The 27,714-nt window shown below is 42.9% G+C and overlaps 2 protein-coding genes across 12 annotated transcripts in view; one reads left to right on the top strand and one right to left on the bottom strand.

Moving 5' to 3' along the window:
• Positions 1-4,403, top strand: part of LOC105475437 (cyclin D binding myb like transcription factor 1) — a 43,955-nt gene extending 39,552 nt beyond the window's left edge. For all 8 annotated transcript variants that reach the window (XM_024790859.2, XM_011730650.2, XM_071094764.1 and 5 more), the window contains 4 exons: positions 1,317-1,472; positions 1,841-2,218; positions 2,771-2,915; positions 3,114-4,403. In XM_024790859.2, the coding sequence (XP_024646627.2) occupies positions 1,317-1,472; positions 1,841-2,218; positions 2,771-2,915; positions 3,114-3,223 (789 nt within the window). In that variant the 3' untranslated portion in view covers positions 3,224-4,403. The remainder of the gene's footprint in view (positions 1-1,316; positions 1,473-1,840; positions 2,219-2,770; positions 2,916-3,113) is intronic.
• On the bottom strand, positions 4,234-26,856 carry LOC105475436 (transmembrane protein 243). Of its 4 annotated transcripts, none has more exons than XM_024790861.2 (5): positions 26,792-26,856; positions 25,687-25,979; positions 7,078-7,128; positions 6,047-6,151; positions 4,234-4,837 (listed from the first exon to the last, which is right to left on the bottom strand). In XM_024790861.2, exons 2-5 carry the CDS (start codon positions 25,762-25,764, stop codon positions 4,715-4,717), a joined length of 357 nt encoding a protein of 118 aa, XP_024646629.2. In that variant the 5' UTR covers positions 25,765-25,979; positions 26,792-26,856; the 3' UTR covers positions 4,234-4,714. The 4 variants fall into 4 exon arrangements, with proteins under 4 accessions (XP_024646629.2, XP_070950867.1, XP_011728948.2 ...); XM_071094766.1 differs by having other exon boundaries at positions 26,738-26,833; XM_011730646.3 differs by having other exon boundaries at positions 26,602-26,803.
• Positions 26,857-27,714: the final 858 nt, after the last annotated feature.

Here is a 27,714-nt window from a genome sequence, read left to right on the forward strand (position 1 = left end):
TCATATTTCCTTAAGAAAAATTTTATTAAATCAAGATTTACTGTGAAGAACACAGGGTTATTAGTGCAAGAGTTTATTCATCCTCTCCCCAGCCAAATCCCAAGAGGATGGCCACCTTTGGAACTTTTACTGGCAGCTTACTTAACCTAAGTCAGTCTCCTAATCCAGTGGTCTCTGAAATGGGGATGTGTAAGACAACCATTTGACACAGGTAGAAAACTTTCACCTTTTTAAGCCCATTCCCCTGGTAAACAATATATATACACACCTACATATCTGAGGTATGTGTTCAGGTTTTTAACTTATGGGGTCACCATATTTAGGCTTTCCCTTATTAACAGGATAATAGTACTCCAGCTTCAAAAAATTGTCAAAATTAAATGTAGTTAAATATATTAAATAAAACATATATATGCATGTACATATAAAGTATTTAAAATAATGCCTCACCATATGTGATTAATATAGAAAAGAAATTGAGTCCTCACAGAGTTCCAGGCACTTTCATAATCATTTCTAATCCCAAACACTTGCCATGAGAAGTAGCTACCATCTCCACTTTAGCAATAAGGAAAACTGTATTTGGGGATTTAGTACCCAGGAGAGTTGTTTTAGCTCAGTCCACAAGACTGAAAAACAGGCTACATGATTTTAACCCCCAGACCTATTTTAAGTGCAAATACTTTTTTAGAATATTAAGATAAACCTAAATCACATTTTTTATATAGAAGCTTATGGTCGTGAAAAGTTTATTGGTCAATAATTTCATTATACTTCCTTTAAAAATTTCAAAAGAAAATGTATTATTTAATAGTTAACTAGCTTTTTCAGATAAACATCTTTTTCCTTCAGCAAAACATTGCTAATTACTATTTTACAGAAAGGGACAGGGTACAGAAAAATTTCCCAAAAGTATACGGTGAAAAAGTGTTCAAGTAAACACTGCTGTTGTGCCTTTTTTTTTTTTTTAAACTGGGGGACTGCCAGTTTTTACGTGCTACAAAGAAAGGAAAAAGAGGGGTGATTGGGTGTCGTGGGTTACTGCACTGGAAACAGTGGCTCATACAACTGTCTTGGTGCCCTGAAACAAATAGCTGAGACCAGACCATAGAAGTACACAGGAGCAAAGAGCAGCCTCTTAAACCTTCAGGCTAGGTAATGACTTGAGACAATTATGCCCTACATTGTATTACTTGTTCGCAGCTTCACAATGGGTAAGTACATTTGTGTCTAGTAAACTAAACTCAGTCCCTGTTTTTGTATATAAAAGTAGACTTAATCATTGTTAAATTATCTTATTTTTCTTTTTCCTTTAGTCTTTCCATCTACAGCCCACTGGCACTCCAGGCACCTACCTACTTCAAACAAGCTCAAGCCAAGGCCTTCCCCTAACTCTGACTGCTAGTCCCACAGTAACCCTGACAGCTGCTGCTCCTGCTTCTCCTGAACAGATCATTGTTCATGCTTTATCCGTATGTTACATAAATTACTTGATTTTTGAGCACCTGCTATAGACCAGGATTAGTTGATAAGGACCAAAATATAAGGTAGTTATCTAAACAGTTCTTCCCACTGCTGCTATTCCAGGCACAGTGTTATACACCATCACTCTGCCTTCACTGGAGTGTATGTTTCATCCCTTCTCTTTATGTAAGATGGCTATACATTAGAATAGGGACATTAGGAGAGCAAAGGCCCTAGCAAGTAAAGGACAAGGGCTGTAGAAAAATAGTGATAAAAGTATTTACAGTTCCAGAGGTAAGAGATGGGGGAGACAGTGAGGTACCCCCATAAATGTCATTTGATTTACAACTTTAACAGGTTCTTTAATGTTTTATAGCCAGAACATTTGTTGAACACAAGTGATAATGTTACAGTGCAGTGTCACACACCAAGAGTCATCATTCAGACTGTTGCCACAGAGGACATCACTTCTTCCATATCCCAAGCAGAACTGACAGTAGATAGTGATATTCAGTCATCTGATTTTCCTGAGCCTCCAGATGCCCTAGAAGCAGACACTTTCCCAGATGAAATTCATCACCCTAAGATGACTGTGGAGCCATCATTTAATGATGCTCATGTATCCAAATTCAGTGACCAAAATAGCACAGAACTGATGAATAGTGTTATGGTCAGAACAGAAGAAGAAATTTCTGACACCGACCTTAAACAAGAGGAATCACCCTCTGATTTAGCCAGTGCTTATGTTACCGAGGTAAGTTGTACTTAAAGAACAACTCAGTGGGTTCTTGCCTTGAGCCTCAAACCTGCAGTTTGGGAAACTTTTTTCTTTAGACTCATGAAATTAAGCTCAAACCCCTACCTCAGACCTCACAGTGTTGTTGCTGGCAGAAATAGGCAGGCAGAGATCTGTGGCAGTCAGGAAGAATAAGAAAGCCATGTTCTATCTTACTATAGTTCCTCACTAAAACTTTTCCCTCTTTACCTACAACACATTGAGAAATGTTTGTTAGAACCCATAGAAGCATTTTCTTGTGAGTGGTTAGTAATATCATCCTACACTGTAACAGCATTGTTTCTTCTATTATATTCAGCTGACCTATAACTGACCCAGTCCTTGTAAGTTCCTTTTGTTAAAGGTATGTTAGATCGTGAGGTCTTTTGTCCCTGTGAGACCTTAACTTTTTATTTTATATTCTGATTTTTAAATGGGTCATGTTTAAGTCTGTTTAACCTACACGTGGGATTTTAAGGAAGACTAGTAAGGAATATGAGTCAATCTCTCTTTTCTTTTAATGTTATTTAGGGTTTAGAGTCTCCCACTATAGAAGAACAAGTTGATCAAACAATTGATGATGAAACAATACTTATCGTTCCTTCACCACATGGCTTTATCCAGACATCTGATGTTATAGATACTGAATCTGTCTTGCCTTTGACAACACTAACAGGTACTGTAATATAATACTTACTATGTGCCTGATAAATTTTAGGTGGGAAAATCAGACATTTAATTCAGTTGTTTCAGTCTTTCTTGATCCAATAAGCTACTAGTCTTAAGTTCTACACCGTGGTAGAATACCTTAAATTCTTGACGTGGACTAGAGAATAAATATATACATTTAAAACTAACTGGATACTCATTACAGATCCCATACTCCAACATCATCAGGAAGAATCAAATATCATTGGATCATCCTTGAGCAGTCCTGTTTCAGAAGATTCAAAGGATGTCGAAGATTTGGTAAACTGTCATTAGGATAATTCTTAGAAATAGGCAGTTCAAGCAAAGAAGCCACACTGTTAATTACAACATCTTCAAAGAAATAGGAGCAACCCCCAAGAGGCTTAATTTACCAATTTAAATAGCCACAGTGCTTAAGCCACACATTGTTGCTGCTGACTTCTTACCTCCTTTAAATACATCATCTGAAGTTGAGTTTTATGACAGTGTGTAGTTGAGTGGAGGCTGGGAGTTTTAAGCATAAATCCCTATGTTTAATGTTACATGGCAATAAGGAATTTCATTCACTTCAGCCACGAAGAAAAGTTTAGAATCACAAAAGCTTAACTGCTGTGGTTTAAAATACAGTTTCTCTAAAGATCAGACATGGCACTGTCTCCTTTCAAGTAAGCCTGGTTGTAGTTCAGATAAGTCATTTCAACATGAGAGCTTACCAGTGATCTTCTGATCTTCAAGAAGACTAAGTTTGAGACTTGACCAGCATACAAGTACAGAGACCTAGGAGGTGGTCTTGTGGTGGTTACGTTTGATTAACCCATTGCTGGCAGTGGGAGCTGATTTAGGCAGAGTAAACAGGAAAGCATTAAAAGAGTTAAAATTCACTACAGGTTTTTTGTTACTTTTAAAGGGAATATGGATAAGCATAGTAACAAAACCCACCAAAATCTAAGCAGTTTTCACCCCCCTCAGAAACCACTGTCATTAGTTTACAAAGTTAGCACTTTGAAGTAAAACTAAATGAGGAAGGAAGTAATGTTACCTATCCTTGATACCGTGACCATTTATTACATGTTTTGCAACATAAATTACCCAGAAAATAGTTTGTCATCCACTTAGTGTGTTAGGTGGTGGGGTACAATATAACCTCTCATCTCAGGCAATTTTTAAAAAAACAGTATTTGCTTCTATAACAAAAGGAAACAAATCTAAGAGTCATTCCTATACTACAGAAGGGTTAAGGCAAAGGTAGCCTTTTGGGCTTTTTAATGAATATGACCCCTATAGAAAAGTCAAGGAAAAAAAAACCTTGTATAAATTATTTTATTTATTATTGTAATTAGATCTTCACAAAGTTGTCTTTTCACTGTCTGTTTTGTTAACGTGAAATTAAATTGTAGTTATAAGCAAAAGTCGGTTGCCTAGGGAACAACTGTATATTCAGTTTAACAGAAATAAAAGAATATTTGTCTTAAAATGCAAGATTTGTTTGTTACATAGCCTTTTGCCGTGCAATTACATTATAAAAATGTTCATTTCAAAAGTGAAATGTTGTGCTGTTTGAGCTTTAAGGGTTGGAATGTTTAGGTACAACGTCAGCTCCTTAAAGAAAAAGCAAAGTGATCTAGGCTATGTCTCCCTTGCAAGAGGGAATTACATTTACAATTAACATGAAAATCATGTATCAGACTTCTGCAGGAGATTCTTCAGCATACCTTATCCAAAAATTACTCACTGTCCTAATGTATCATTTTGAAGAGTCCTGGTAAGTAATTCTCCTTGGCAGCCTCACCTTCCCACATCATGGAAGTACAGGTTTGCACATATACACAACATGATGATAGAAAATATGATATAGTATATTAGCTTTCTAAATTTTGGTTCTAAGTCTCCTTGTCGATACCAGTAGATCTAAAAAAAGAAGAATTAAAGTTTATAAACAGTTAAAATTTAAAACATAACATTTTTTTCTACCAATTTCAAATTTCATTAGTATTTGTTTATTCCCCTAAATGAGACAGACATTCTCCATATTCTGACATCTCTACATTCCTGAGACCAGTGCAGTCAGAATTTAGTTCTTACTCTGAGTTTCCACATCCAAGATCATACTTATTCCTACTTTCTCAGTTTACTTTCCTTTATGTTCAAACCTGTATACTCTACCAGTCATCTGGCAAGCTATCCAAGAACATATACCTGGACATACTACTTAACAGGAAAGGAAGACAACATTTAGACTCGTATGATTCATACAATTGGTTCAGACTGCAAAATAGGGCTTCCATAGTATATCTGGATTAAGTTAGTTCATTGTTAGTCACTTTAGGCTTCAAGCTAGGGGAACAGGAAAGCTCCCAAAGTGCGATGGGCCAGTCCTTTTTCGGGTCATGGGAGTACATAGCAGGATCAGTGAATTAGAACACTTGGAGATGTCTCCTCTTTAATTTTAACTCAGATAAGCAAATTACTATTATGATTTAAGCCCTACGGAGATCAAAGCAATTGTTTTTTCTTTTGATTCTGCCTCTCAAGGAACATGAAACAATGTAGCCAACTAATGAATGATTGAACACTGAGGAGCCACCACCATCTTTGTTTCTTTACCATAAAACAAACATTTGCAGTAAATCAAACATTTTTACAACTGTAGCTTCAGATTTCCCAGGAGGTTTTGGTGTTAATACCTCCACTGTGGGAGACAAACATGTAGATTAAAATAGACTAATTTTGTAATCATTAGAATTCAATCCAGAGTGTGCTATCTCATCCCTTAGCAGTAACTGGCATTTCCCGAAGACTGCTGGTCCTCATATAGTCCTTGAGTGAAGATGAATTAAGTAAATTAAAATATCTGGCCACCTAAGTCTTCCCACTAATTTTTTTTTCTCTTTTTTTTTTTTTAGCTATCAAGGGAGTAAGAGTTTCTCTTTGGGGTTACAACTTTGGGATTTAGGAGAAAACTCAGATTTTATTGAGAATTCTAACATACTTTTAGGGAGAGGATGAGGATATAATTAAGAGATACCCTTTTGTATAGACCCAAGGCTGAAAATCTTTGTCCTATGCATTGCAACTTAAACCCTCAAGAACACTGGTTAAATTCTCAACAGTACTTACAAGTATGCAGGCAGTAATACTACTCAAAGAGATGCAGACAGCAAAGAATATATTCAACGGTTTTGGAGGTAGTTGAGGGAAAACAAAAGCACTGATCAGCGTTACCTGTATGAAGAGAAATTATGTAAGGCCTTAATAGTAATTCCAAGACTTGGTAATTACCAACTGGAGTCTAGGCAACAATTACATCTGCCACCAAGTTTGCTTTCTAGAATGTTAGAGTAATTATTAATATGTTTGAGTTTTTAGTACTTCCTCCTTTTCTAACCTTTCCCTTACTTATGAAAGGAGAGAAAACATTAGTAAAACTAGCTGATCCCAAAATAACTTCTTTAACTAAACCTCACTCCTAGAATTAATGATTCTACTAGAAAAAGTTCTAGCCATTTTGTTATTTTAAACATTCCTAGCAAAATGAATATAATCAAAGCTGGTTTTGCTATAACATTATGAAACACACTGAAAGACCTAATATCGTGTAGTTCTGTTTCTAACAGATGCAGCATTATATGCAATCTTTTCATTAAGAAGCCATGGAAAAAACAAATTATCAAATTTAATGAAAATGTGTCAGAAAAATGTCAAACTATGGAAAATACAGCTTTTAAAAATTTTATTGTGATAGCTCCCACATGTATTTTACAGTATGTATACAGTAAAACTGCTATACACTGTGACCACATCTTTTAAAACTTGACCATAGGGTAATGGATATGTTCTTTAGGAACAAAATTAGTAGAAATGGGGAATTAAGGTAGATGATGACAGAAGGAAGTGGCTACACTGACGTTTTTACAAATTTACTAGGCAAAACATGGTAAACTCAATTATCTGAAAACCAAGTTGTCTGACTTGTACCATTTCACATATTCAACCTGGGGGTGCGGTGGAATTAAATTAGCTACTCCAATTAGCAATTGCAATTTTGTGGTAATAAAAGCACTTAACTTTTTGGAAAGTTAATTATAATTGATAAAGTTTTCAAAACTTTGGCTAAGAGCCTGGGTGAGGCACAAAATGAGGATACTTACTAGAATCAATAAGGATGTTAAACTGCCAACAACTAAATTGATGATTCGATCCTGAAAGAGAAAAGAATTTTTAAGCCATATGACTTGGATCCATGTTACCTTCAGTATAGTGCAATGCAAGGTGTTGGGATGGTTTACAATAAAGAAACCCAAGATCCAGTCCTTCTCTGAGCTTTACACATAAAACCACCAAACAAAGCAAAGTGTACTGAGTCATGAGAATGGAAAATGTACTTTGGGAAAATGGCCAACTGGGGAAGGTTTCTTGAAGGGACAGAACATTTATACTAGAGTCTTGATTGGGTAGTATCAAATGGGGAAGGGAGGCTTACAAATAATGCTTGTGCTGAGGAGGATAGTATGAGCCAAAGGAAAAGGACAGGCACTACGGGAATGGCCAAGCCAGAGCATTGGTTAAAAGTATCAGGAACCAGACTAGATGTGCATGATGTGTCTGGAACTACATTTGTAATACAGCTTAGGTATCCTTGTCTCATCTAAAAATAGATGCTACTGTTAAAAGGGATGGATCCTAGAGTGCCAAAGGCTTGGTACCTGCAGTCTTAAAAGACCATCCAGTCCAGCAGTTTTTCCAAGTTATTTAATTGTGAAAGCCTTCAGTATATAAACAAAATCTTCATTGAATGAAGAGCCTACCTACTGAGCTTTCTTGTCATTCCCATCCCACCCCAACCAACAACAAAGAACATTTGAAAAACTGATCCAATCCTAATTTTACAGGTTAAAAGTAAATTTAGGCCCAGTGTGGTTAAATTATTTGCTAAGAGTCATATAGCAAGTTAGAAGCAACTTTGAAACCAGAGATTCCTGAATCCAGGTCACTGGTTAGAAGTAGTTTCAGGTACTACTAAAAATGTAAGATAGGTTGCAGAACTACAGATTAAAGTTAGGGTTTAAGCCCTGATTAGGAAACACTAAGGCCAATGAGAATGACATGCAGTCTTATTTCTGAGAAGTCAAAGCTGAGTCTTTAACGAATCAGTCATCTTAAATATTGTTTTGATAAGGTCTGAGCAGAGAACAGCAGGATATGGAACATAGGCTGCCAATAAACAAAACCTCAGAGATGGGAAGGACACAGGAACAATCACAGAGCAGCAACCGAATTCTCATTTCCAAGTAGTCAGCTTTTAAAGGTAAGAACCCACAGAAGTTAAGAGTCAGGCAAAACTGGGAGGGAAAGAGTATAAGAAAGCCAAGTATTGGATGTGCGTAATCTAACCAAGGACAAATCACAACTCTCCAGACCAAGGCCACTGCAACTGAAAGGTTAAAGAACAAAAGAAACTGGACTCCAGCCACATCCTAACTCCAGAGGACTTGGAAGAGATCTTATCACGACCTCAGCTAGAGAAGCTTACACAGCACACAGAAGCCTGAAGTTAGGACCACCTGTTAGGAAAGGGACCCAGGGACAAGTCACTGATCACTTTTAACTTTTTCCCGCATGGGACGAATAAGTGTGTTTAACATAAAATATGTAGAGAGACAAAAATCCATGGGAGCCCCACTGTTTTTGAGAAGCAAGAATATCTACTTCTCTCTGATCTCCCAGGATTTCCAAAACGAAGGACTGCATACCTCACAACAGCTATCCCACCAATAGAAGCCAAGCCAATAAATCACTAATTGCCAAATGACACACAGCAAGTTGCCTACCAGGATCAAAGTAGGAGAAAACTAATGGTAAAAGGATATTAACTATGCCAAGATCATTCACCAATCCTCTCCTTAAAAATTCTGGGATGAAATGGTAATATGACTGTTTCACAGGTAGCAAAACAGGCTCAGGGAAACTGAAAACTTTCCCAAGATCTCAATACAATTAAGTGATAAAGACAAGATTCAATGCCAGACCTCCTTTCTCCATTTATACTTCTCACCCAAAGAACAACCTAGAATGCTAGTGCTGGTCTAGACAAAGATGGCAAGTGGCAGACAACACCTCAAAAAGCCTATTAGCAAAGTACTAAACTAAGTGCTTATCTTTCAAGAATGAAAATTTCCTCATAGGTGACTTTGTTCCACATTGTTGAATTTCTCCATATAACTGATTTTAATCATCCTGATGAAAATATAACTAAACTTTAATGAATACATTCCTGCCTGCCTTTTAGATAGTCACTGAACAGAATTCCAACTGATTTTCATGAAAATCAGTTACTGTTATAATGTAGTGATCCCCTCTGGGATTCCCAAGATGGGATGAACTATTTAGGACATGGCAGAAGTGTTTCTAGAATATTTTCTTTCTCCAAGCCAAGGCCTTCTGCTATCAACATAACCATGAATTCAGGTATGCAGAGTTAACTTCAGAAGCCCTCCTACTTCTAATGCTCTCTTGTTTTAAACGTGCTACTCAAAGTGTAGTCTATGAACCAGCACATTGGCCTCACCTGAGGGAACTGCAAGAAATGCAGAATCTTAGGCCTCACTGAGACCAACTGAATCAGAATCTGCATTTTAACAGGATCTGGTAATTTGTGTGCACATTTAAAATGGAGAGGCTGTGCTCTAAAGTTTAGTCTAAAATAAGTCATTTTTAAATATTAAGTCAAATCACAGGGTGGAGCTCCTTCCCTGGGCCTAGAGATTACTTTTCAGGGTTTTAGCAGCTCTTCTAGCTCCCAATCTCCAAAGAGGATAATAGAGAATAATTAAATAGCTAGTTAATTAACACTTCAAAGGACAGTTTGGGGAATAATATGCTCCAAATTGGAGCTATAGTACATGGAGAAAAGTGAATATTACATTTAAACTTTACTGTTTATGGAATAAATGGAAACTCATTATTTCTACTTCTATAGTTAGTCTCTATTAACTCAATTATTTCTCACAGAACTTAGCTCTTATGTCCCCTCCCTAGTTTTATTTTCACTCTAGTTCTACCTATCATAACTTGTCTCCGCTACCAGAAATTTAAACCTTATACTGTGGCTTATTTTCACTCTACAAGGAAGCTGATCGGACAAAGGATGGCAATTAGCCTGGATCCTTGCCTGCTGAGAGGACAGGATATAGATTTAAAATTTCCTTCCCAGAGACAAAATATTCTGCAACAGGTTTAGAGATAGTCTGAATTCATATATACATGAACATAAAAACAGACATTGTGTGTGCACATACATGTGTATATATACAGTTGAGATTTCACCTATATCACCTCATATAATTCAGATGCAGATACAAAAGTGAATAAAAACATCTCTACCTTCCAGAAGTTTACACTATCCGGAGTTCAGGAGGGCACTAAAAAGACAAAGTGAGCTATCTTGGGCAGTCAGGGAGAGACTAACAGAGAAGTCAAAACCCTAAGGAAGACTAGCAGATGAAAAGGAAAGGAAAGATGGTTCATGAAAGGAACTCCACAAAGACCCATGGGAGAACAAAAGCACTGCCGTTACAAAAACGCAATGGGACAAATGGAGATTGTTGACCCAAGTTTCATGAGAGCTGAGAGGAAAGGAACTGGAATGCAATGCACAGTGAAGAGTCTGGGCCTGACAGATTCATATCTTTGTCTTCCTTTGAAATGAGGAAGGAGAAAAAGATGGAGGTATATGCAACTGGTTTGTATCTGGAATGGTGGAAAGAAACTCTGTAAAGCAAGTAGGGAATATGTTATCTCCATTTACCAACGGGTAACTAGGTTCGAGAAGACTGACTTGCCAAAGGTCACACAGCTAGGTAATGGCAGAAAATCTATCCAATGCTGTTTGCAAAATGCAAGCATAATGAGATGTTCAAAAGGTCTAAGAGTCCTTAAACTAATAAATATGGACCTTAACACAGTCCGGAAACCAAGGTTCTCATCTCATTCTGCCACTAGCTAGCTTCGTAACCTCAAAAGGATTCCTTAACCCATTTGACTCTATCAAAGGAGAAGACTGGGCTAAATGATACCTAGTCCCTTCCAGTTCTTACACTTTATAGTTCTGAATCCCCAGACTGCACTTGGGCCAGAGAAGAAGGACTAATGCCTTAGTGATTAAAAGCCAGAGAACCCCTATACTTGCCTGGTCAGTCATTAGCCAGTATCTTGATACTAGAGAAACTAAAACTCAAATGATCAGGTGGTAACAATGGCCCTGGGAGGAAGCTGGCAATAATATCCCAAATAACCAAAAGCTAGCTCTGCCTGCCCTCAGCTCTTCAGCTCCCTGGAAATATCCTGGTTCTAAACAGTTTGGAATGCTTACAAGCGACATTGTATTCAGCCTTCCATTTCCATGGCAATGTTTTGCCTACTTCCAAAATGAATTTCAAGGACATGTGCTACTATAATAAAACCCTAACCTAACTAACCTAACAGACAATAAAAAGACCAAGACAAAATTTCTAAAAGGCTTTGGGGAATGGGGGGGGAAAAAGGCTAAAGAACTTACAAAGGCCAGGTATAGTGGCTCACACTTGTAATCCCAGCAGTTTGGGAGGCCAAGGTGGGAGGATCACTTGAGCTCAGGGATTCAAGACCAACCTGGGAAAAATACTGAGACCTTGTATCTACAAAAAATATAAAAATTATCTGGATTTGATGACACGTGGCTGTAGTCCCAGCTACTTGGGAGGCTGAGGTGGGAAGGTCACTTGAGCCCAGGAGGTGATCTGCACTCCAGCCTGGACAGAATGAGAATCTTATTTAAAAAAAAAAAAAAAATTGTCTAAAAAAACATTTATCATTTAAACTCAAATGTGTGTATGAAGATTCCTGACAGCCAAGTGGGAAGTACAACAGAATTTTAAGTTCTAACTAATAAAAGTAAGCATACTGGATAATTAGAGTCAAAATTCTCCTGGCTCTAAAAAGAATTTGTCCCATGAGTCAGGACAAATCTAGGGACACAGAAAATGCAGATAATTCATACACAATCATTTCTTATATTGGTCCATAAAAAAATCCCAGAGGCATAAAGTCAACCCAGTTCCCCAAAAAGTGCTACTCCCAATTTTGACTACTCATCTGTATTAGTTTCCACGCTGCTGATAAAGACATACCCAAAACCGGGTAGTTTGTTAAGAAAAAGAGGTTTAATGGACTCACAGTTCCACATAGCTGAGGTAGCCTCACAATCATGGCTTATGGTGATAGACACGTCTTACACGGTGGCAGGCAAGAGAGAAAATGAGAGCCAAGCAAAAGAAGAAACTCCTTATAAAATCATCAGATCTTGTGAGACTTATTCACTACCACGAGAACAGTACAGGGGAAACCGCCCCTATGATTCAATCATCTCCCACCTGGTCCCTCCCACAACACATGGGAATTATGGGAGCTACAATTCAGGATGAGATTTGGGTGGAGACACAGCCAAACCATATAATTTCATCCCTGGCCCCTCCCAAATCTAATGTCCTCACATTTCAAAACCAATTATGCCTTTCCAACAGTCCCTCAAAGTCTTAACTCATTTCAGCATTAACTCAAAAGTTCACAGTCCAAAGTCTCATCTGAGACAAGTCCACCTATGAGCCTGTAACATCAAAAGCAAGTTAGTTACTTCCTAGATACAATGGGGATATGGGCATTGGGTAAACACACACATTCCAAATCAGAAAAACTGGCCAAAACAAAGGGGCTACAGGCCCCATGCAAATCCAAAAACCAGCAGGGCAGTCAATTTTTAAAGCTCCAATGTCTCACATCCAGGTCATGCTGATGCAAGAGGTAGGTTCCCACAGTTTTGGGCAGTTTTGCAGGGTACAGCCTCCCTCCCAGCTGCTTTCACAGGCTGGCCTTGAGTGTCTGCAGCTTTTCCAGGCACATGGAGCAAGTTTCAGTGAATCTACCATTCTGGTGTCTGGAGGATGGTGGCCTTCTCACAGCTCCACTAGGCAATGCCCCATGGGGACTCTGTAGGGGCTTCAACCCCAAATTTCCCTTCTGTGCTGCCCTAGCAGAAGTTCTCCATGAGGGCCCTGCCCCTTCAGCAACCTCTGCCTGGACATCCAGGTGTTTCCATATGTCCTCTGAAATCTAGGCAAAGGTTCCCAGACCTCAATTCTTGACTTCTGCGCATCCACAGACCCAACCCCACATAGAAGTTGCCACGTGCAGCTATCAAGTCATGGCCTGAGCTGTACGTCGGCCCCTTTTAGCCATGGCTAGAGCTGCTGGGACACAGAGCACCAAGTCCCTAAGCTGCATATAGCAGGGGGGCCTGGGCCCAACCCACAAAACCATTTTTTCCTCCTAGAACCTCTAGGCCTGTGATATGAGGGGCTGCCTCAAAGGTCTCTGACATGCCCTGAAGACATTTTCCCCATTGTCTTGGGGATTAACATTTGGCTCCTCATTACTTACGCAAATTTCCACAGCTGACTTAGTTTTCTCAGAATTTTTTTTTTTCTATTGCATTGTCAGGCTGCACATTTTCCAAACTTTTATGCTCTTGTTTCCCTTTTAAAACTGAATGCTTTTAACAGCACTCAAGTTACCTCTTGAATGCTCTGCTGCTTAGAAATTTCTTCTGCCAGATACCCTAAACTCATCTCCCTCAAGTTCAAAGTTCCATAAATCTCTAGGACTGGGGCAAAGTACCATCAGTCTCTTTGCTAAAAACATAACAAGAGTCACCTTTACTCCAGTTCCCAACAAGTTCTTCATCTCCATCTGAGACCACCTCAGTGTGAACCTTATTGTCCACATCACTATCAGCATTTTGGTCAAAACCATTCAACAAGTCTCTAGGAAGGAAACTTTCCCACATCTTCCTGTCTTGTGAGCCTTCCAAGTCTCTAGGAAGTTCCAAACTTTTCCTATCTTCTTCTAAGCCCTCCAAACTGTTCCAACCTGTTACCCAGTTCCAAAGTCACTTCCACATTTTCGGGTACCTTTACAGCAGCACCCCACTCCTGGTACCAATTTATGTATTAATCCGTTTTCACACTGCTGATAAAGACATACCTGAGACTGGGTAATTTATAAAGAAAAAGAGGTTTAATGGACTCACAGTTTCAAGTGGCAGAAGGCAAAAGGTACATCTTACACGGTGGCAGGCAAGAAAGAAAATTAGAGCCAAGCGAAAGGGGTTTCCCCTTATAAAATCATCAGATCTCATGAGACTTATTCACTACCATGAGAACAGTATGGGGGAAACTGCCGCCATGATTCAATTATCTCCCACTAGGTCCCTCCCACAGCACATGGGAATTATGGTAGCTAAAATTCAAGATGAGATTTGGGTGAGGACACAGCCAAACCATATCATCATCCTTCAGAACTCAACACTATCAACTTCACTGTAAATCCTTTCCGGACACCACCCTGGGCACCTCCCCTCAGAACACCCACATCACTTTGCTCAGTCTTCACACTTAACTACATCAAAATAAAATGTATTACTTGTGTCCCACACTAAGACTGGCAGTTAACAGTGGGAAAACAGTCTACAAATAGTATCCCCCTTACCTGCGGGGGATACACTCCAGGACCACCAGTGGATGCCTGAAACTGCAAATAGTACCAAACCCTATACATACTGTTTTTTCAATCAGATAACAGAGATGATTACTAAGTGACTAACAGGCAGGTAGCATCTACTGTGTGGATACACTGGACAAAGGGATGATTCATGTCCCCAGCAGGAGCAGGACAGAGTAAGAGTTAATCACATTACATAAAACAGTGCACAATTTAAAACTTACAAATTATTTCTAAAGTTTTCCATTTAATATTTTTGGACCACAGCTGACCACAGGTAACTGAAGCCTAGAAAAGTGAAGCTGTGGATTAGTAGGAACTACTACACTTGTTTTCCTTCTTGACAGTGTGGCACACTGTAGGCACTCAATGAATGTTGGTTAAACGAAAGACTCAAAGCAGAAGTGGCCAACAGTATCTTCTTTAGAGTGCCTCTCACCAGTAGAGACTATTTATCTAATCCTTCCACTTATCTGGGGCCTGGCCTATCGATAGGAACATAATGTGCCTCACTGCTGCAGGGCAGGCATGCAACAGCACCACAGAAGCTGTGGCCTGGTACTGCAGACCAAGAGGTCACGGTTTGTCAGCCACAAAGGTGCAACACGCTAACAGATACCTCCCAGGATAGGTTCTGTTGTTCCCAAAGAAACATCAATGGTAAACTACGGGGATCTCTGAGGTCCAGGTTTTCCTGAGTACAAGCCCAGTTACTTTCTGCTAGGGCAGGACCAAGGACTGATTTATAAGGCATCACAGCTCTGAACTCCAGTTGACAAATTAATCCTTCCACAATGCTCCCCAACACTCCCAGAGAGGCGCAAGGCAAAACAGAGAAAAGTCCTTGCAGAAAAGCAAAAGCCTAGATGGACAATGCCATGAAGACATTCCCTTCTACATTCTTGAGGGAGAAGGCAGGGTAGAGGGTGGAAGACGACTCAGAATTCCATTTTTGGTGTTACTTCCAAACTTTCTATGTGATTCCACAAAAGTCTTTCTCCTCAGACAGCATCGCAGGGAGTCCTATAGACCCACATCCCTTACCAGGTGCTCAATCCTATTTCCAGGTTAGACCTCACACCTCCAAGTGTCCTCCTCTGTCAGACATCCTACCCCTGGAAGCTGGCGCAGTGGGGGAGGGAGCGCGCGGGTGGGGGTGCGGGAGGGAGCGCGCGGGTGGAGGGGAGCGGGAGGGAGCGCGCGGGTGGGGGGGCGGGAGGGAGCGCGCGGGTGGGGGGGCGGGAGGGAGCGCGCGGGTGGGGGGGCGGGAGGGAGCGCGCGGGTGGGGGGGCGGGAGGGAGCGCGCGGGTGGGGGGGCGGGGGTTAGGGAGCACGCGGAGGACGGGGAGGGAGTGCACAGAGGGGGAAGGAGGGCGCAGAGGGGGAAGGAGCGTGTAGAGGGCGAGAGTGAGAGTGAGAGAGTGATAGTGAGACAAAGAGTGACAGAGTGAGAGTGAAAGAGAGACAGCGAGAGTGAGAGTGAGTGAGAGAGAATGAGGGAGTGAGAATGAGAGAGAGAATGAGAGTGAGAATGAGAGAGAGGGGGGAAAGCAGGGAAAGGAGCGGGAGAAGAGGGAGAGAGTGGGGAGAAGAGGGAGAGAGACTGGGGAGAAGAGGGAGATAGAGTGGGGAGAAGAGGGAGAGAGTGGGGAGAAGAGGGAGAGAGAGTGGGGAGAAGAGGGAGAGGGGGAGCGCGTGGGGAGAAGAGGGAGAGGGGGAGCGTGAGCGTGAGGGGAGAAGAGGGGGAGCGCGAGATGGGGAGCGTGAGAGGGGGAGCGTGAGAGGGGGAGCGTGAGGGGGAGCACGGGCACAGGCACCGCGGGCACGTGGGAGAGCAAGTGCGGGAGCGCCCGAAAGCCAGCGCGCATGAGCAGGGAACTGCCACACACGTTTAAACCATTTGATCTCACGAGAACTCGCTCAGGAGACAGCATTGCGGGATGGTGCTAAACCATTAGAAATTGCCCCCATGACCCGATCACCTCCCTCCCAGCCCCTCAACATGTGGAGATTACAATTTGACATGAGATTTGGGTAAGGACACAGCCAAACCTTATCATTCAGCCCGTGGGCCCTCTGAAACCTCATGTCCTCCTCACATTTCAAAACCAATCATGCCTTCCCAACAGTCCCCCCAAAGTCTTAACTCACTCCAGCATTAACCTAAAAGTCTAAGTCCAAAGTCTCATCTGAGACAAGGCAAGTCCCTTCCACCTATGAGCCTGTAAAATCAAAAACAAGTTAGTTACTTCCAAGATACAATGGGGGTACAGGCATTGGGTAAACAGACCCATTCCGAAAGGGAGAAATCAGCCAAAACGAAGGGGCTACTGGTCCCATACAAGTCTAAAACCCAGTAGGGCAGTCATTAAATCTTAAAGCTCCAAAATAACCTCCTTTGGCTCTGTGTCTCACATCTAGGCTGCACTAATGCAAGGATTGGGCTCCTAAGGCCTTGAGCAGGTCCACCCCTGTGGTTCTACAGAGTACAGCCCCCAAAGCTGCTTTCACAGGCTGGAGTTGAGTGTCTGTGGCTTTTCCAGGCTTACAGTGCAATGCATGAGGGCTCCCCCTTGCAGCAGACTTCTGGACATCCAAGTATTTCCATACATCCTCTGAAATCTAGGCAGAGGCTCCCAAACTCTTGCCTCTGTGCACCCACAGACCCAACACCACATGGAAGCCACTAAGGTTTGGGGCTTGCACCCTCTTAAACAACAGCTCAAGGTATATCTTGGCCCCTTTTAGCCACAGCTGGAGCTGGAACAACTGTGACTCAGGGCACTGGGGCCCAGGACCTGACCCACAAAACCATTTTTCCCTCACAGGCCTCTGGGCCTGTAGCATGGGGGTTGCTGTGAAGATCTCTGAAATTCCCTGGAGACTTTTCCCCATTGTCTTAGCTATTAACATTCAGCTCCTCAACTGCATCTCCTTAGAGGGCCAGAGAAATAGCAGCCCGACCCTCAGTTTGGTCTAGGAACAACACCTCCTGGCACTCAATCCCATTTTATACTCATTGCTTACCCTCCCCTACCCATGCTTTCCTCAGGTCATTGAAGACAGTGATTATCTTCTCCTGGGATGGGAAAGAGCAAGGCAACACATTCAGCATGTATTAAATGCCCAAAGGGTGCTACTTCCTACCATTGTTTACCTGGACTGAGTGATTCAGGCCCTTGAGCCACATCCTACAATTTTGCCTCCAAAGTTCTGCGTTTCTCAAGCAAACTTAAGGGTCCCAACACCATAAATAAAAGTTTGATTCTCAGAAATGACCTTGCTTCTCTTCTTCCAAATCACAGCAGACAACTACTCGCCATGAAAGCTGTGGAAGTGGCCTAGTCAGAAGCCTTAGGGGCCAGGAAAAAACATACTGAGAGGATGCAAAATGTGGGAGAAGGTTTATTTTGAGACCAGCTGAATAAAGAAACCTAAGGTCCTGTGTCCAGGGATTTAATTTGGGTCCCTCAGAGCAGCATGGCTCTGCCTGTACAGGAGCTTCCTCTCGTACTGTCACTGGAGACAACCAGAGGTACAGCAGCCGCACAGGCGGAAAGCAAGGAGACATTTTGTCTCACTGGCTAAACCTAGGACCCAGTGAATTACGACCCGTATGTTCTGAGACTTCCCAAAGCAACACCAGACTTTGAACAGTGCCAAGAGCACGGGAGGTGCAAGAGAAAGCATTTATGAGAATTCAGGCACACCCACCTTTACAACTTTTACACTCGATTCTCTCCCAAACGCATGACTTCCACTGCTACATGTGGACCTGTATTTAAGTTACAACTTTTAAGCCTTAGTTTTCATATTTGTACAACGTCTACCATGTAGGGTTGTAATGAGGATTGGAGGAGAATACATAGCCCCTACAAGAGAGTATCTGGCATTCAGTAGAGGGTCAGTAAATGGCAGCTAATACAGTATTTGCACTATTTATACTATGTCTAAGGGGGAATCTTACCAATAAGAGATCAGACTCCTCAGAGCTGAGAGAGAGCTGAGCTGGCCTAACACCCTGGCCCCAATTTCTATGGCAGCCCCAGTTTCAAATGCATTCCACCATTCTCACAGGGACACTGAGGTTTATCCACCCACATGTCTCTTCAGCAACTCAGAAACTATGGTCACTATACCCATACACAGCCTATGAGCCAACCATAAGAAAAAAGTGACTCAATTCAGTAAGCACAGGATATTACCAAAGACCAGCAAAAATCACATCCAGAGAAAACTCAGTAGACCATCAGCTTCCGAGAGGCCACACCTCAGTTTAAGTTTTTTTATAACAATATTGTATTTACTACTGGCCTCTGCTATATACAGCTTAGCAGAAAGAAAAAGAGAAAAATGACTTTAATTGTATGAGAGCTTGAAGCACCACTTCCTGTTTTGATATCTAGCATATCCAGGTTCCTAACCACTCCCTGCCTTCTACTGTGAGCTCAGAATGTCCCAAGAATGTAGGTTACTTTTTGATAATGCTAAATTCTCACTTTGCTTAAAACTTAATATACATGAAATCAAGAACTTGGTAAGCCATTGTCCCTAGGGCTAAAAAGGCTACAAAAATGAGGAAACTGGCACCTACCATTTAAGAAGAGCTTATTCTCTAGTTAGGAGGCAAGACCTACATGAGTGCCTCACAGCACAAGGAGTAAGTGCCAGGGGGCATCTTTGACAGCCAGGCTCACAGAAGGAAAGTGAGAAGAGACTGGATTACAAGGAAGGTTCTAAAGTGGGGAATCAGGCTGAGCAGAATTCAGATATTTAGAGAAGAGAGGACACAGCAGAAAGGAGAACGGCATTTGTGAAGAGCAAGGAGGCAGCTAAAGGAAAGGGATCCATGGAGAGGCATTAGCCTGGACTGGGCTTACACAGAGCAAAGGTAAGGCCAGTGCATCTCAACCCTTTCTATGCACCAGCATCCCGAGGACCTTCCAGAAATACCAGTGCCTGTGCCCCACACCCAGAGATTCCAGTCCACTGGTCTAGGGGTGGAAGAGAGAAAACCACATAGAGTACTAAAGAAAAAGTGATGGCATTTATTTTTCCTAATTACTTTTCTAGCACACACAAAAAAAGGCAAAGTTGTTTTGACAGGCTGAATGAGAAGAGAGGAGATAACTGTTTCACCTTTGGGTGACTAACCCTCCTTTGAGAGAAATAGCTGCTTGGATGATCAACTAGAAGCTCTGTCCAGAGGAAATACACTAAAGCCTGCACTCCTCAGAGAACAGCATTGGTAGCTCTAAGACAGAGGAAGGGGCTGCTGGCACAGACCCAGCTATCTTAATCATAGCTTTATTATTTTTCTCTTCTTTCCATTTTTTAAAATTATTCTATTACCATCCCTACTGAGCCTTGTTCTTAAATAAGCAACAACAAAAATGGCATGAAGTGGCAACTCTAATCTTATATGATTATTTGCAGAGGCCAAATGCTCCAAGTTTGAATTGCTTGACTAACACTAATCATAAAAAGCCCTTGCTTTTCACCATTTTTGCTTGCTTTTTTTTTATTGGGGGGAGGGGGATAAAGGAAGATACTTTTGTCTTTGGAACCAAAGATCTGAGCCTCAGAGCCCACTAACTTGCCCCCTCCACAGAGGGCCTCCCTTCTCACTATGGTATCTGCTGAGGAATTCAGTGTATGTACCTTCTCCCCAAATCATTGATTTTATATATCACATCCAAGAAGGAATAAAGGAGCAGGAACTGTCACCACCCTTCTTAGAGGATGAATCACTTATTTTGTAATCAGTGACCACCCATAGAGTGGGCTGATCTAGAAACTGGTTTGCACTACATGGCACCAAGTGGACGGTGTTCATCCTTTTCCCATTTGCCCTAGCTATAGGATGCTGCTTTGCTTTCTCCAGAGAGAACATTCTCTCCCTCTCCTCCTAGGTTCACCAGTCTAGACTGACTGAAACTGATTTCAGATGATTCCACAGCCAGCTAACAAGTCGAGATCAAGACTCACAAGCCCTCAGAATAATTTAGTGCCCTTCTAACACTAGACAGTGGGAAAGACTGTCCAAACTGTGTGTTGTACTAAAGCAAACTTTTAAAGGTAGTCGTGGGCAGAAGAGGGAAGAAAATCTCCAGGTTTCAGTTTACCCTAGGGGACAGGATGGGAGGGAAAAGCAGAGGAAGGCGATTCACTGAACCATGTTTCCCAAAGTGTATTCTGTAGAAACTTATCTAGTGAATGCTCCTAGGGAGCCGGAGGCAAGAACTGGGTAAGGCATTGTACTAGGGTTAAAGAGGCCACGCCACCTACACTGTTTAGGAGGTACTACTCACGTACCCTCACCAACTAGAGTCACAATGAAAACTGGCATATTAAAGCTTCTAAAGTCCCACAATAAAGAAAAATGTTTCACAAACTTGGCTATGGAACCACCATAACTAACATTTCAGCTGCTTTAAAACTAAGCTGTCTGAAATGGTTGGGTATCCCTTATCCAAAATGTTTGGGACCAGAAGCTTCTCTGATTTCAGAATTTTTTTCGGGCTTTGGAATATTTACATATACATAATGAGATCTTGGGTGGGACACAAGTCTAAGCACAAAATTTGTTTCATATACATCTTATACACATAGCCTGGAAGACAAGTTTTATACAATATCTTTAAAAATTTTGGGCATGAAATAAAGTTTGTGTTAAGTACTTTTGTATGGAAATTCCCACTTGTAGCATCAAGTCAGTGCTCAAAAAGTTTTGGATTTTGGAGCATTTCGGATTTTGGATTTGGGACATCAGCCTGTACTAGCCATACGTGGTTACTGAGCATCTGAAACACAGCTAGTGTGAATTCAGATGGGCTGTTAATATAAAATACATACTGGATTTCAAAGACTTCATACAAAAAAATTGCAAAAGTATCTGTTTTTTGTTTGAGATAGTCTCGTTCTGTCACCCAGGCTGGAGTTCAGTGGTGCGAGCCTGCAGCTAGGACCACAGGTGGGTGCCACCACACCCAGCTAATTTTTTGTGTGTGTGTGACAGGATCTCATTTTGTTGGCCAGGCTGGTTTCAAAAGCCTGGGCTCAAGTGATTCTCCCACCTCAGCCTCCCAAAGTGATGGGATATACAGGTCTGAGCCACCGTGTCTAGTTAAATGTTAATATTGATTATATGTTGAAATGATAGTATTAATATTTTGGAAATAAGGGGTTACATAAAATTATTAATATTTCACTTGTTTGATACTTTTTCATATGGTTACTAAGAAATGTAAATTACATATATGGCTGCTCACATAATATTTCTACTGGATAGCACTCTTTTAGAAAATGCTAAGCCATAACACAGGCTTGGAAACTTCAGATATTTCTTATCATCTTGGTGTCTGTGCCATATTTTTCACCTGAAAGAGAAGTACTATGGCACAAAACTTGGGAATGGTTTAAAAAAGATGTAAAAAGCATCTGGGCATTCAAACTAGGATTCGTAAGATAGCCAACCTAACATGAAAATTCCATAGGTATCAAGGAATGAGGTCTATGTTTCTTACAAAAGATGAACACCTTTCCTTTTTTGTCAATAATCCCTAGGATGGGCACGATGGCTCACGCCTATAAACCCACCACTTTGAGAGGCCAAGTTGGGAGGATCGCCTGAGGCCACAAGTTTGAGACCAGCCTGAGCAATACAGGAAGCCCCATCTCTGCAACAAATTAAAGTTAGGGCCGGGCACAGTGGCTCACACCTGTAATCCCAGCACTTTGGGAAGCCGAGGCGGGCGGATCATGAGGTCAGGAGATGGAGATCATCTTGGCTAACATAATGAAACCCCGTCTCTACTAAAAATACAAAAAAATTAGCCGGGCGTGGTGGCAGATGCCTGTAGTCCCAGCTACTTGGGAGGCTGAGGCAGAAGAATGGTGTGAACCCGGGAGGCAGAGCTTGCAGTGAGCCAAGATTACATCACTGCACTCCAGCCTGGGCGACAGAGAGACACTCCGTCTCACAAAAAAAAAAAAAAAAAAATATATATATATATATATATATATATTAGCCAGCCTTGGTAGAAGGCACCTATAGTCCCAGCTACTCAGAAGCTCAAGTGGGAAAATCACTTGAGCCCAGGAGGTCAGGACTGCAGTGAGCCATGGTCATGCCACTGCACTCCAATCTGAGTGACAAAGTGAGACCCTGCCTCAAAGCCAAAAAAAAATCCCTCAGATATTTATGGAACAATAGAGAACTGTTTCACTTTGCCCTTCTCTCCATGATTACACCCATAAAGCTATTCCTAAATAGGAATAACTTAGAATGAATAATTTTCATGCTAAAGATTAAATCTGGGATTTCAGTAACCAAAATCACTATGTGCACCCGACATACATAAAGGCAAAAGTTCCGTCAGAGATTCCCCCAGAGGGTGCTGCTCAAGGCCAAATTAGTTATATATTAATAGTCATTGTTCTGTAATAGATCTCATTATCTCTCACTCACCTCAGGACTTGGGGCAAACTACTTCAACCCCTATTTTCTGTGAAAGGGCAACAGGTATGCAGATGTCTGGAGTGCTTTGAGAAGCAAAAACTGCCTAATTAAGTTACTACTGACCTCACTATTCAACTCATGAAAGGGAGTTGGCGAAGCATTACCAGAGGAAACTATTTGTATGACTGAACACAACCCCCTCTGAGGGTTCCACTTCCTTAGTTGTATAACAGAAAAAAGAACACCCATCTCACAAAGGAACTTGATGATTAAACAAGGGAAAGCTGAATGCCCACCATGTTGCCTGGCACTGAGGAAACAAAAACATATTCCAGACTTTTCTGTGCTCTTTGAGCTTCAGTTCTCTTTGCCTTAGAGTTTGCACCTAAAGTTGAGAGGCTATATGTATGTGTCAGTCCTCATAAAGCAAGTAAGATTACAAAATGCACAGGAAACCACCTGTCAGAGTAGGACAGGAACTGGGCTTTTATTCTTTCTCGATGTTCTCAGAAATGGTAGTTCACTAACAGCAAGTTTCCACTGTGTAGTGGCTATTTTGTCGTTTCCTGGCATGTAAAACAGCAAGCTGGAGACACACACACACAAGAGCAAGTGATGGGTTTCTCAGTGTCCCCAGGACCCTGCTCTAGCAGTTGCTGTCCTCTGTGGAAATGGCTCCACTGTAATGAGTCCTATCCTTTCACTATTGAGGCTCCATTCCTGGGCCTTACCCTCCTCAGGCCCTCAAACCTTCATTTGCTGTGAACACATATGGAGGCCTCTCCTCTCTCAGATGTGGCATCTCCATTTATAAGATACATGTTTTCTTCCACCCTCAGACCGGGGATCTCTCTCCCTTCTCCATTCTGTAGAATTTCTCTATGTCCAATCACCCTATCAACTTCACAGAGGGAGCTAAAGGGAGAAATTTTGAGAGATCAAGAATTAATATATATTAACTTTTTTCTCTGAATAGCTGCAGCTATTATTACAATGCCCTAAATTTTCCTAAATAATCCCATTGCGATATATTCTTGTAGTAAGTATGCAATAAAAGATACATTTGGAAAAGTAAAGTTCTTGAATGGGTTTCAAATGGATCATGGGCAATAGGAAACTTAAATCACTGGATGTTTTCACCCAAGCTGTTCAGAAAACATCAATATTTCTAACTGTCTGCATAAATGGCCAAGTCCACTACCAAGTCATCTACCTCTATAATTACAAGAGAGATGGGTTAAAAGAGGTCAGAGGTCTGGATCTCCCAGAACCCCAATCTATTGCTGAAGCATGTTGGGGAGGCACTCTCTTACCTCTTGGGAGAGGGGGGAAAATTTCCCATACAAAAGCAACCAGTTCTCGTCTGTACCCCCAACATGCCCCTGTCGTAGCACAGATCCAACCACATCTCATTTGCCTACATTTTTTTCCCCACCTGACAGGGTTCCTTGGCTCCCCAGGGCCAAGTACATAATGCTCAATAACGTTTGCCTAAGATGGAACATCTACTGGAGAAGGTATGTGTCTCAAACCAGGAGCACTGTGGGCTGGGATTACACCAAGCCACAAGATGAACAAGGTGCATCTTCCTGGAGATCGAGTTTAAATCGCTTTCATATTACAACATTTTGAGAGCAGAACGTAAAATCCAAGTGGAGTTTAAAAAATAAAGTAGTCCTGTGGCAGCCTCATAGCTTCCAAATTCAGGGCTATTCCCCAGACTGCCAGGTTTACCAGTTCCCTATCCTGTCTGCTGGAGGGCTCCTGCCAAAACTAAAAAAACCGGAAGCTCTGGACTCTACATGTGCATTACCTTTCGAGAGCTGAAAGCACTTTACCAGAGGTCAAAGATCACCAATGCCACTGTTTTTTTTTTTTTTTTTCCTTCTTTTAAGCCAGTCAAGTGAAGCAGGGAGATTGCAGAAGGAACAAAGAAATCTGTAACTGGCTATGATCAATTAGTTGTCAACACCACTGCACTGGGACCAGCCAACCAATGCCACTTTTAGGCGAAAAAATAAACCAGGCAGATCTTGCCCAAACTACTCAGAAAGTTAATGCTGACGATAGAAAAAGATCTCTCCTCAATTGTTGGCCCAGGACATCACATAATTAATCCTTTTTAAAAGGCGTTATACATTTTAAAGCCTAGAATAATGTAGCCCGTTTGGGTTCAGGGACCCTTTGATCACTTCCTGGAATGCAGGCCATCATTCAAGAACCCCTCATCTCAAGCCTCTCCCCTTTCCTTGCTTGGCTGCTTCACTGCTCAGCAATGAACCCTTAACAGTTCTATGTAAACAGGAATCATGAAGCACCCCTTCTCGGCTCTCTTAGGAAGCTTTGGGCACACACCTGAAGCCTCTGGAGGATCAGTCCTCCTGCTGCAGGTGCAGCTGTACAACCACTAAATCAACCTCCCCCCTCCGGAGGGGCTTCCGCACTCCCCAGAAGGGCTTCCAACAACCCCGAACTTTCTGAACTTTTCTCCACTCCAGCCTTCAACGCTCTTGGCCAACCACGTGTCCCAAAGCAGGCAACGACTGACTGGCCGGGCAAACATCTTGAGAGGGAAGCGGTATTGCAGAACCAGCTTCCTCCCTAACAGTGCTTTTAGGAGCAGCAGCAGGACCCAGCCAGGACTCGGCGGGAGGGCAGGCCGCAGACACACCCCCCATCCCAGTCTGGAAACACAATCCGCACTCACCTTGGCGGACGTCTCCCCAAACAGAGGTCTGTTGTCCAGGCCACTGGTGCCATAGGTCCTAGTAGCAAAGTCCTCCATTTTGGGGTTTCTTCACTTTCCCCAAGCCACTTAAAAGCAAGCCAGCATGACTTCCCGAGATTTCAAGTCCACGACAGCAAGCCTCCTCCTCACGGCTCCCGCATAGCCGAACCCGAGTGGTCAGGGAAGTGCTGGCGCCGGCGATGGGTGGGGGCTCACACGCGGAGAACGCTGCCGCTCCGCCCCGGCCCCACGCACCTCCTCATCTTGAGCAGCTGCCGCAGGAAGTGAAAGGAAACAAACACTGCGTGGCGGACTCTCGGCGGGACGCCCCCGCCCGGGCAGCTCCCACTTCCTCAAATCTCGGCCTTCGGCGCCCCCGCGGCAGCGCCGCCCGTCGCTCGCCCCCGGCTGCGGTTAGCAAAGCAAATCGCAGTCCCCTCGCCCCGGGAGTGACTCCCACGCCTCGCCCCCCAGTTTTTACACAATTAATTTCCCATGTTTTCCCAATTTTCTACAGTGAACACGTATTCCTTCATGTTCGAGGGAGAAAAAGTTTTCTTGGAAGAATGCATTGAGAATCCCTTTTCTAGCCCTCTGCGCCTCGCCCGCTACGTTCCCCAGCGGCGGGAGGAGTGAAGTTGTAGGAGCACAGCCCAGCGCTCCGCACACCCCTCCCGCAGGGCGGCGGGTTCAGGTCGCTGCTCGGGCCGAGCCAAGCAACTTGGATCCCCTCTCAGGTGTTGCTTCTACCCCACGGCCGGCGTGCTCCCCGCACCTCCCGCCGCTGCTCTCCCCGCGCTCTCTGCCGGAACCGCAGCAGGAGTACGGTCAGGGCACAGAGACAGGGAGAATCTCGGCTCGGCCCTGCCCAGATTGGCCCCGCACCCGCCAAACCTCGGCATCCCCTAGGCGCTCGCACACTGGGGGGCTCTGGCCGCGCCGGAGAGAGCGGGCCCTGGGTGCACACCCCCGCCGGGATCCGGTGCCGCGGCCCGGGGACGCGGGCCAGATGCGTGGGGGAGGAATAGACCTTCCGCGCTGGCGGAGGGCGGGAGCGCGGTCCGGGAGCAGCGCTGCGGATCACCTCTCGGGTCCTTCTCGGGTCCCCCGACCCGGACCCGCGGCCTCCGTCGCAAGTCGGCCCGCCCAGGTCGCGTCACAACCGAGGCAGCCAATCCCGCGGGCCGAGGCGCCGCATTGGCTGCGGAGCTTTATTTCTAGAGGTGCCAGCTTAGTCCCCTTAGGGCGGCCAATCTCTGCAGCTGGACGTTTCTCAGCTCCTTACCCCTTAGTAATTAGTGTCCATGCGATCCACGTGGCAAAGCACATTTTTGCAGATAACCTTGCACCTGGCTGAAAGCATCTTAAAAACAATCAACCTGCTTTAACCACCTCAGTCTTCGCTTAACAAGGACAGAATGGCAGTCACTGGTAATTTTGGTTTAGGGTTGTTTGCGTGTTTGCCTTGATTTGTTCTGTGACAGAGATCTTATGTGTTTACAGAAAGTTAGGAGGCAGTAGTGCTAGATACGTCTTTGACTTGTCCGTCCTGCCGCCAGTGATGGTGCTGACTCAGCACGTTTGCAGCTGTGGAGCCAGCGCTTCGCGTACCAATCTCGTCTTCCAGGTTTTAGGATATAGACAACTGGAGGTGGACAGGTCATTAAAAGTAACAACGACACTCTGCATTTTGAATCATGTATAAATATTTGGAAACATACAACCACGCTGGATTCTCAGGGCACTATATAGCGCCTAGATTGAAGAGAGCTCTGAAAACGTTTGTGTGCAGGGAGGGTCTGGGTTGGAACGTTGTACCCACACAACATTTAGAATCCAAGTCATGATTCTAGGCGTCCACTCAACAGTTTAGGGCACGGGATGGACTACAAACGATGTAGATACATAGATCTGGAATTTGCAACACTGAGTAGAATTAGTACGGTGCATATCTGACCTACAAGTTATATATTTTACAAATCATGTTTGTTTGCTCAGGACTTCCTG

The sequence above is a fragment of the Macaca nemestrina genome, chromosome 4, assembly GCF_043159975.1.
Source record: "Macaca nemestrina isolate mMacNem1 chromosome 4, mMacNem.hap1, whole genome shotgun sequence".
Lineage (NCBI taxonomy): Eukaryota > Metazoa > Chordata > Mammalia > Primates > Cercopithecidae > Macaca > Macaca nemestrina.

What these genes read in the sequence shown, in the direction of transcription:
- LOC105475436 (XM_024790861.2), bottom strand. Translation starts at nt 25,764, where the DNA reads ATGGAGGACTTTGCTACTAGGACCTATGGCACCAGTGGCCTGGACAAC. An exon ending in TTGGGGAGACGTCCGCCAAG is followed by an intron (nt 7,129 to 25,686) that starts GTGAGTGCGGAT and finishes TTTCTCTTTCAG; the next exon opens with GATCGAATCATCAATTTAGT. An exon ending in GTATTACTGCCTGCATACTT is followed by an intron (nt 4,838 to 6,046) that starts GTAAGTACTGTT and finishes TTCTTTTTTTAG; the next exon opens with ATCTACTGGTATCGACAAGG.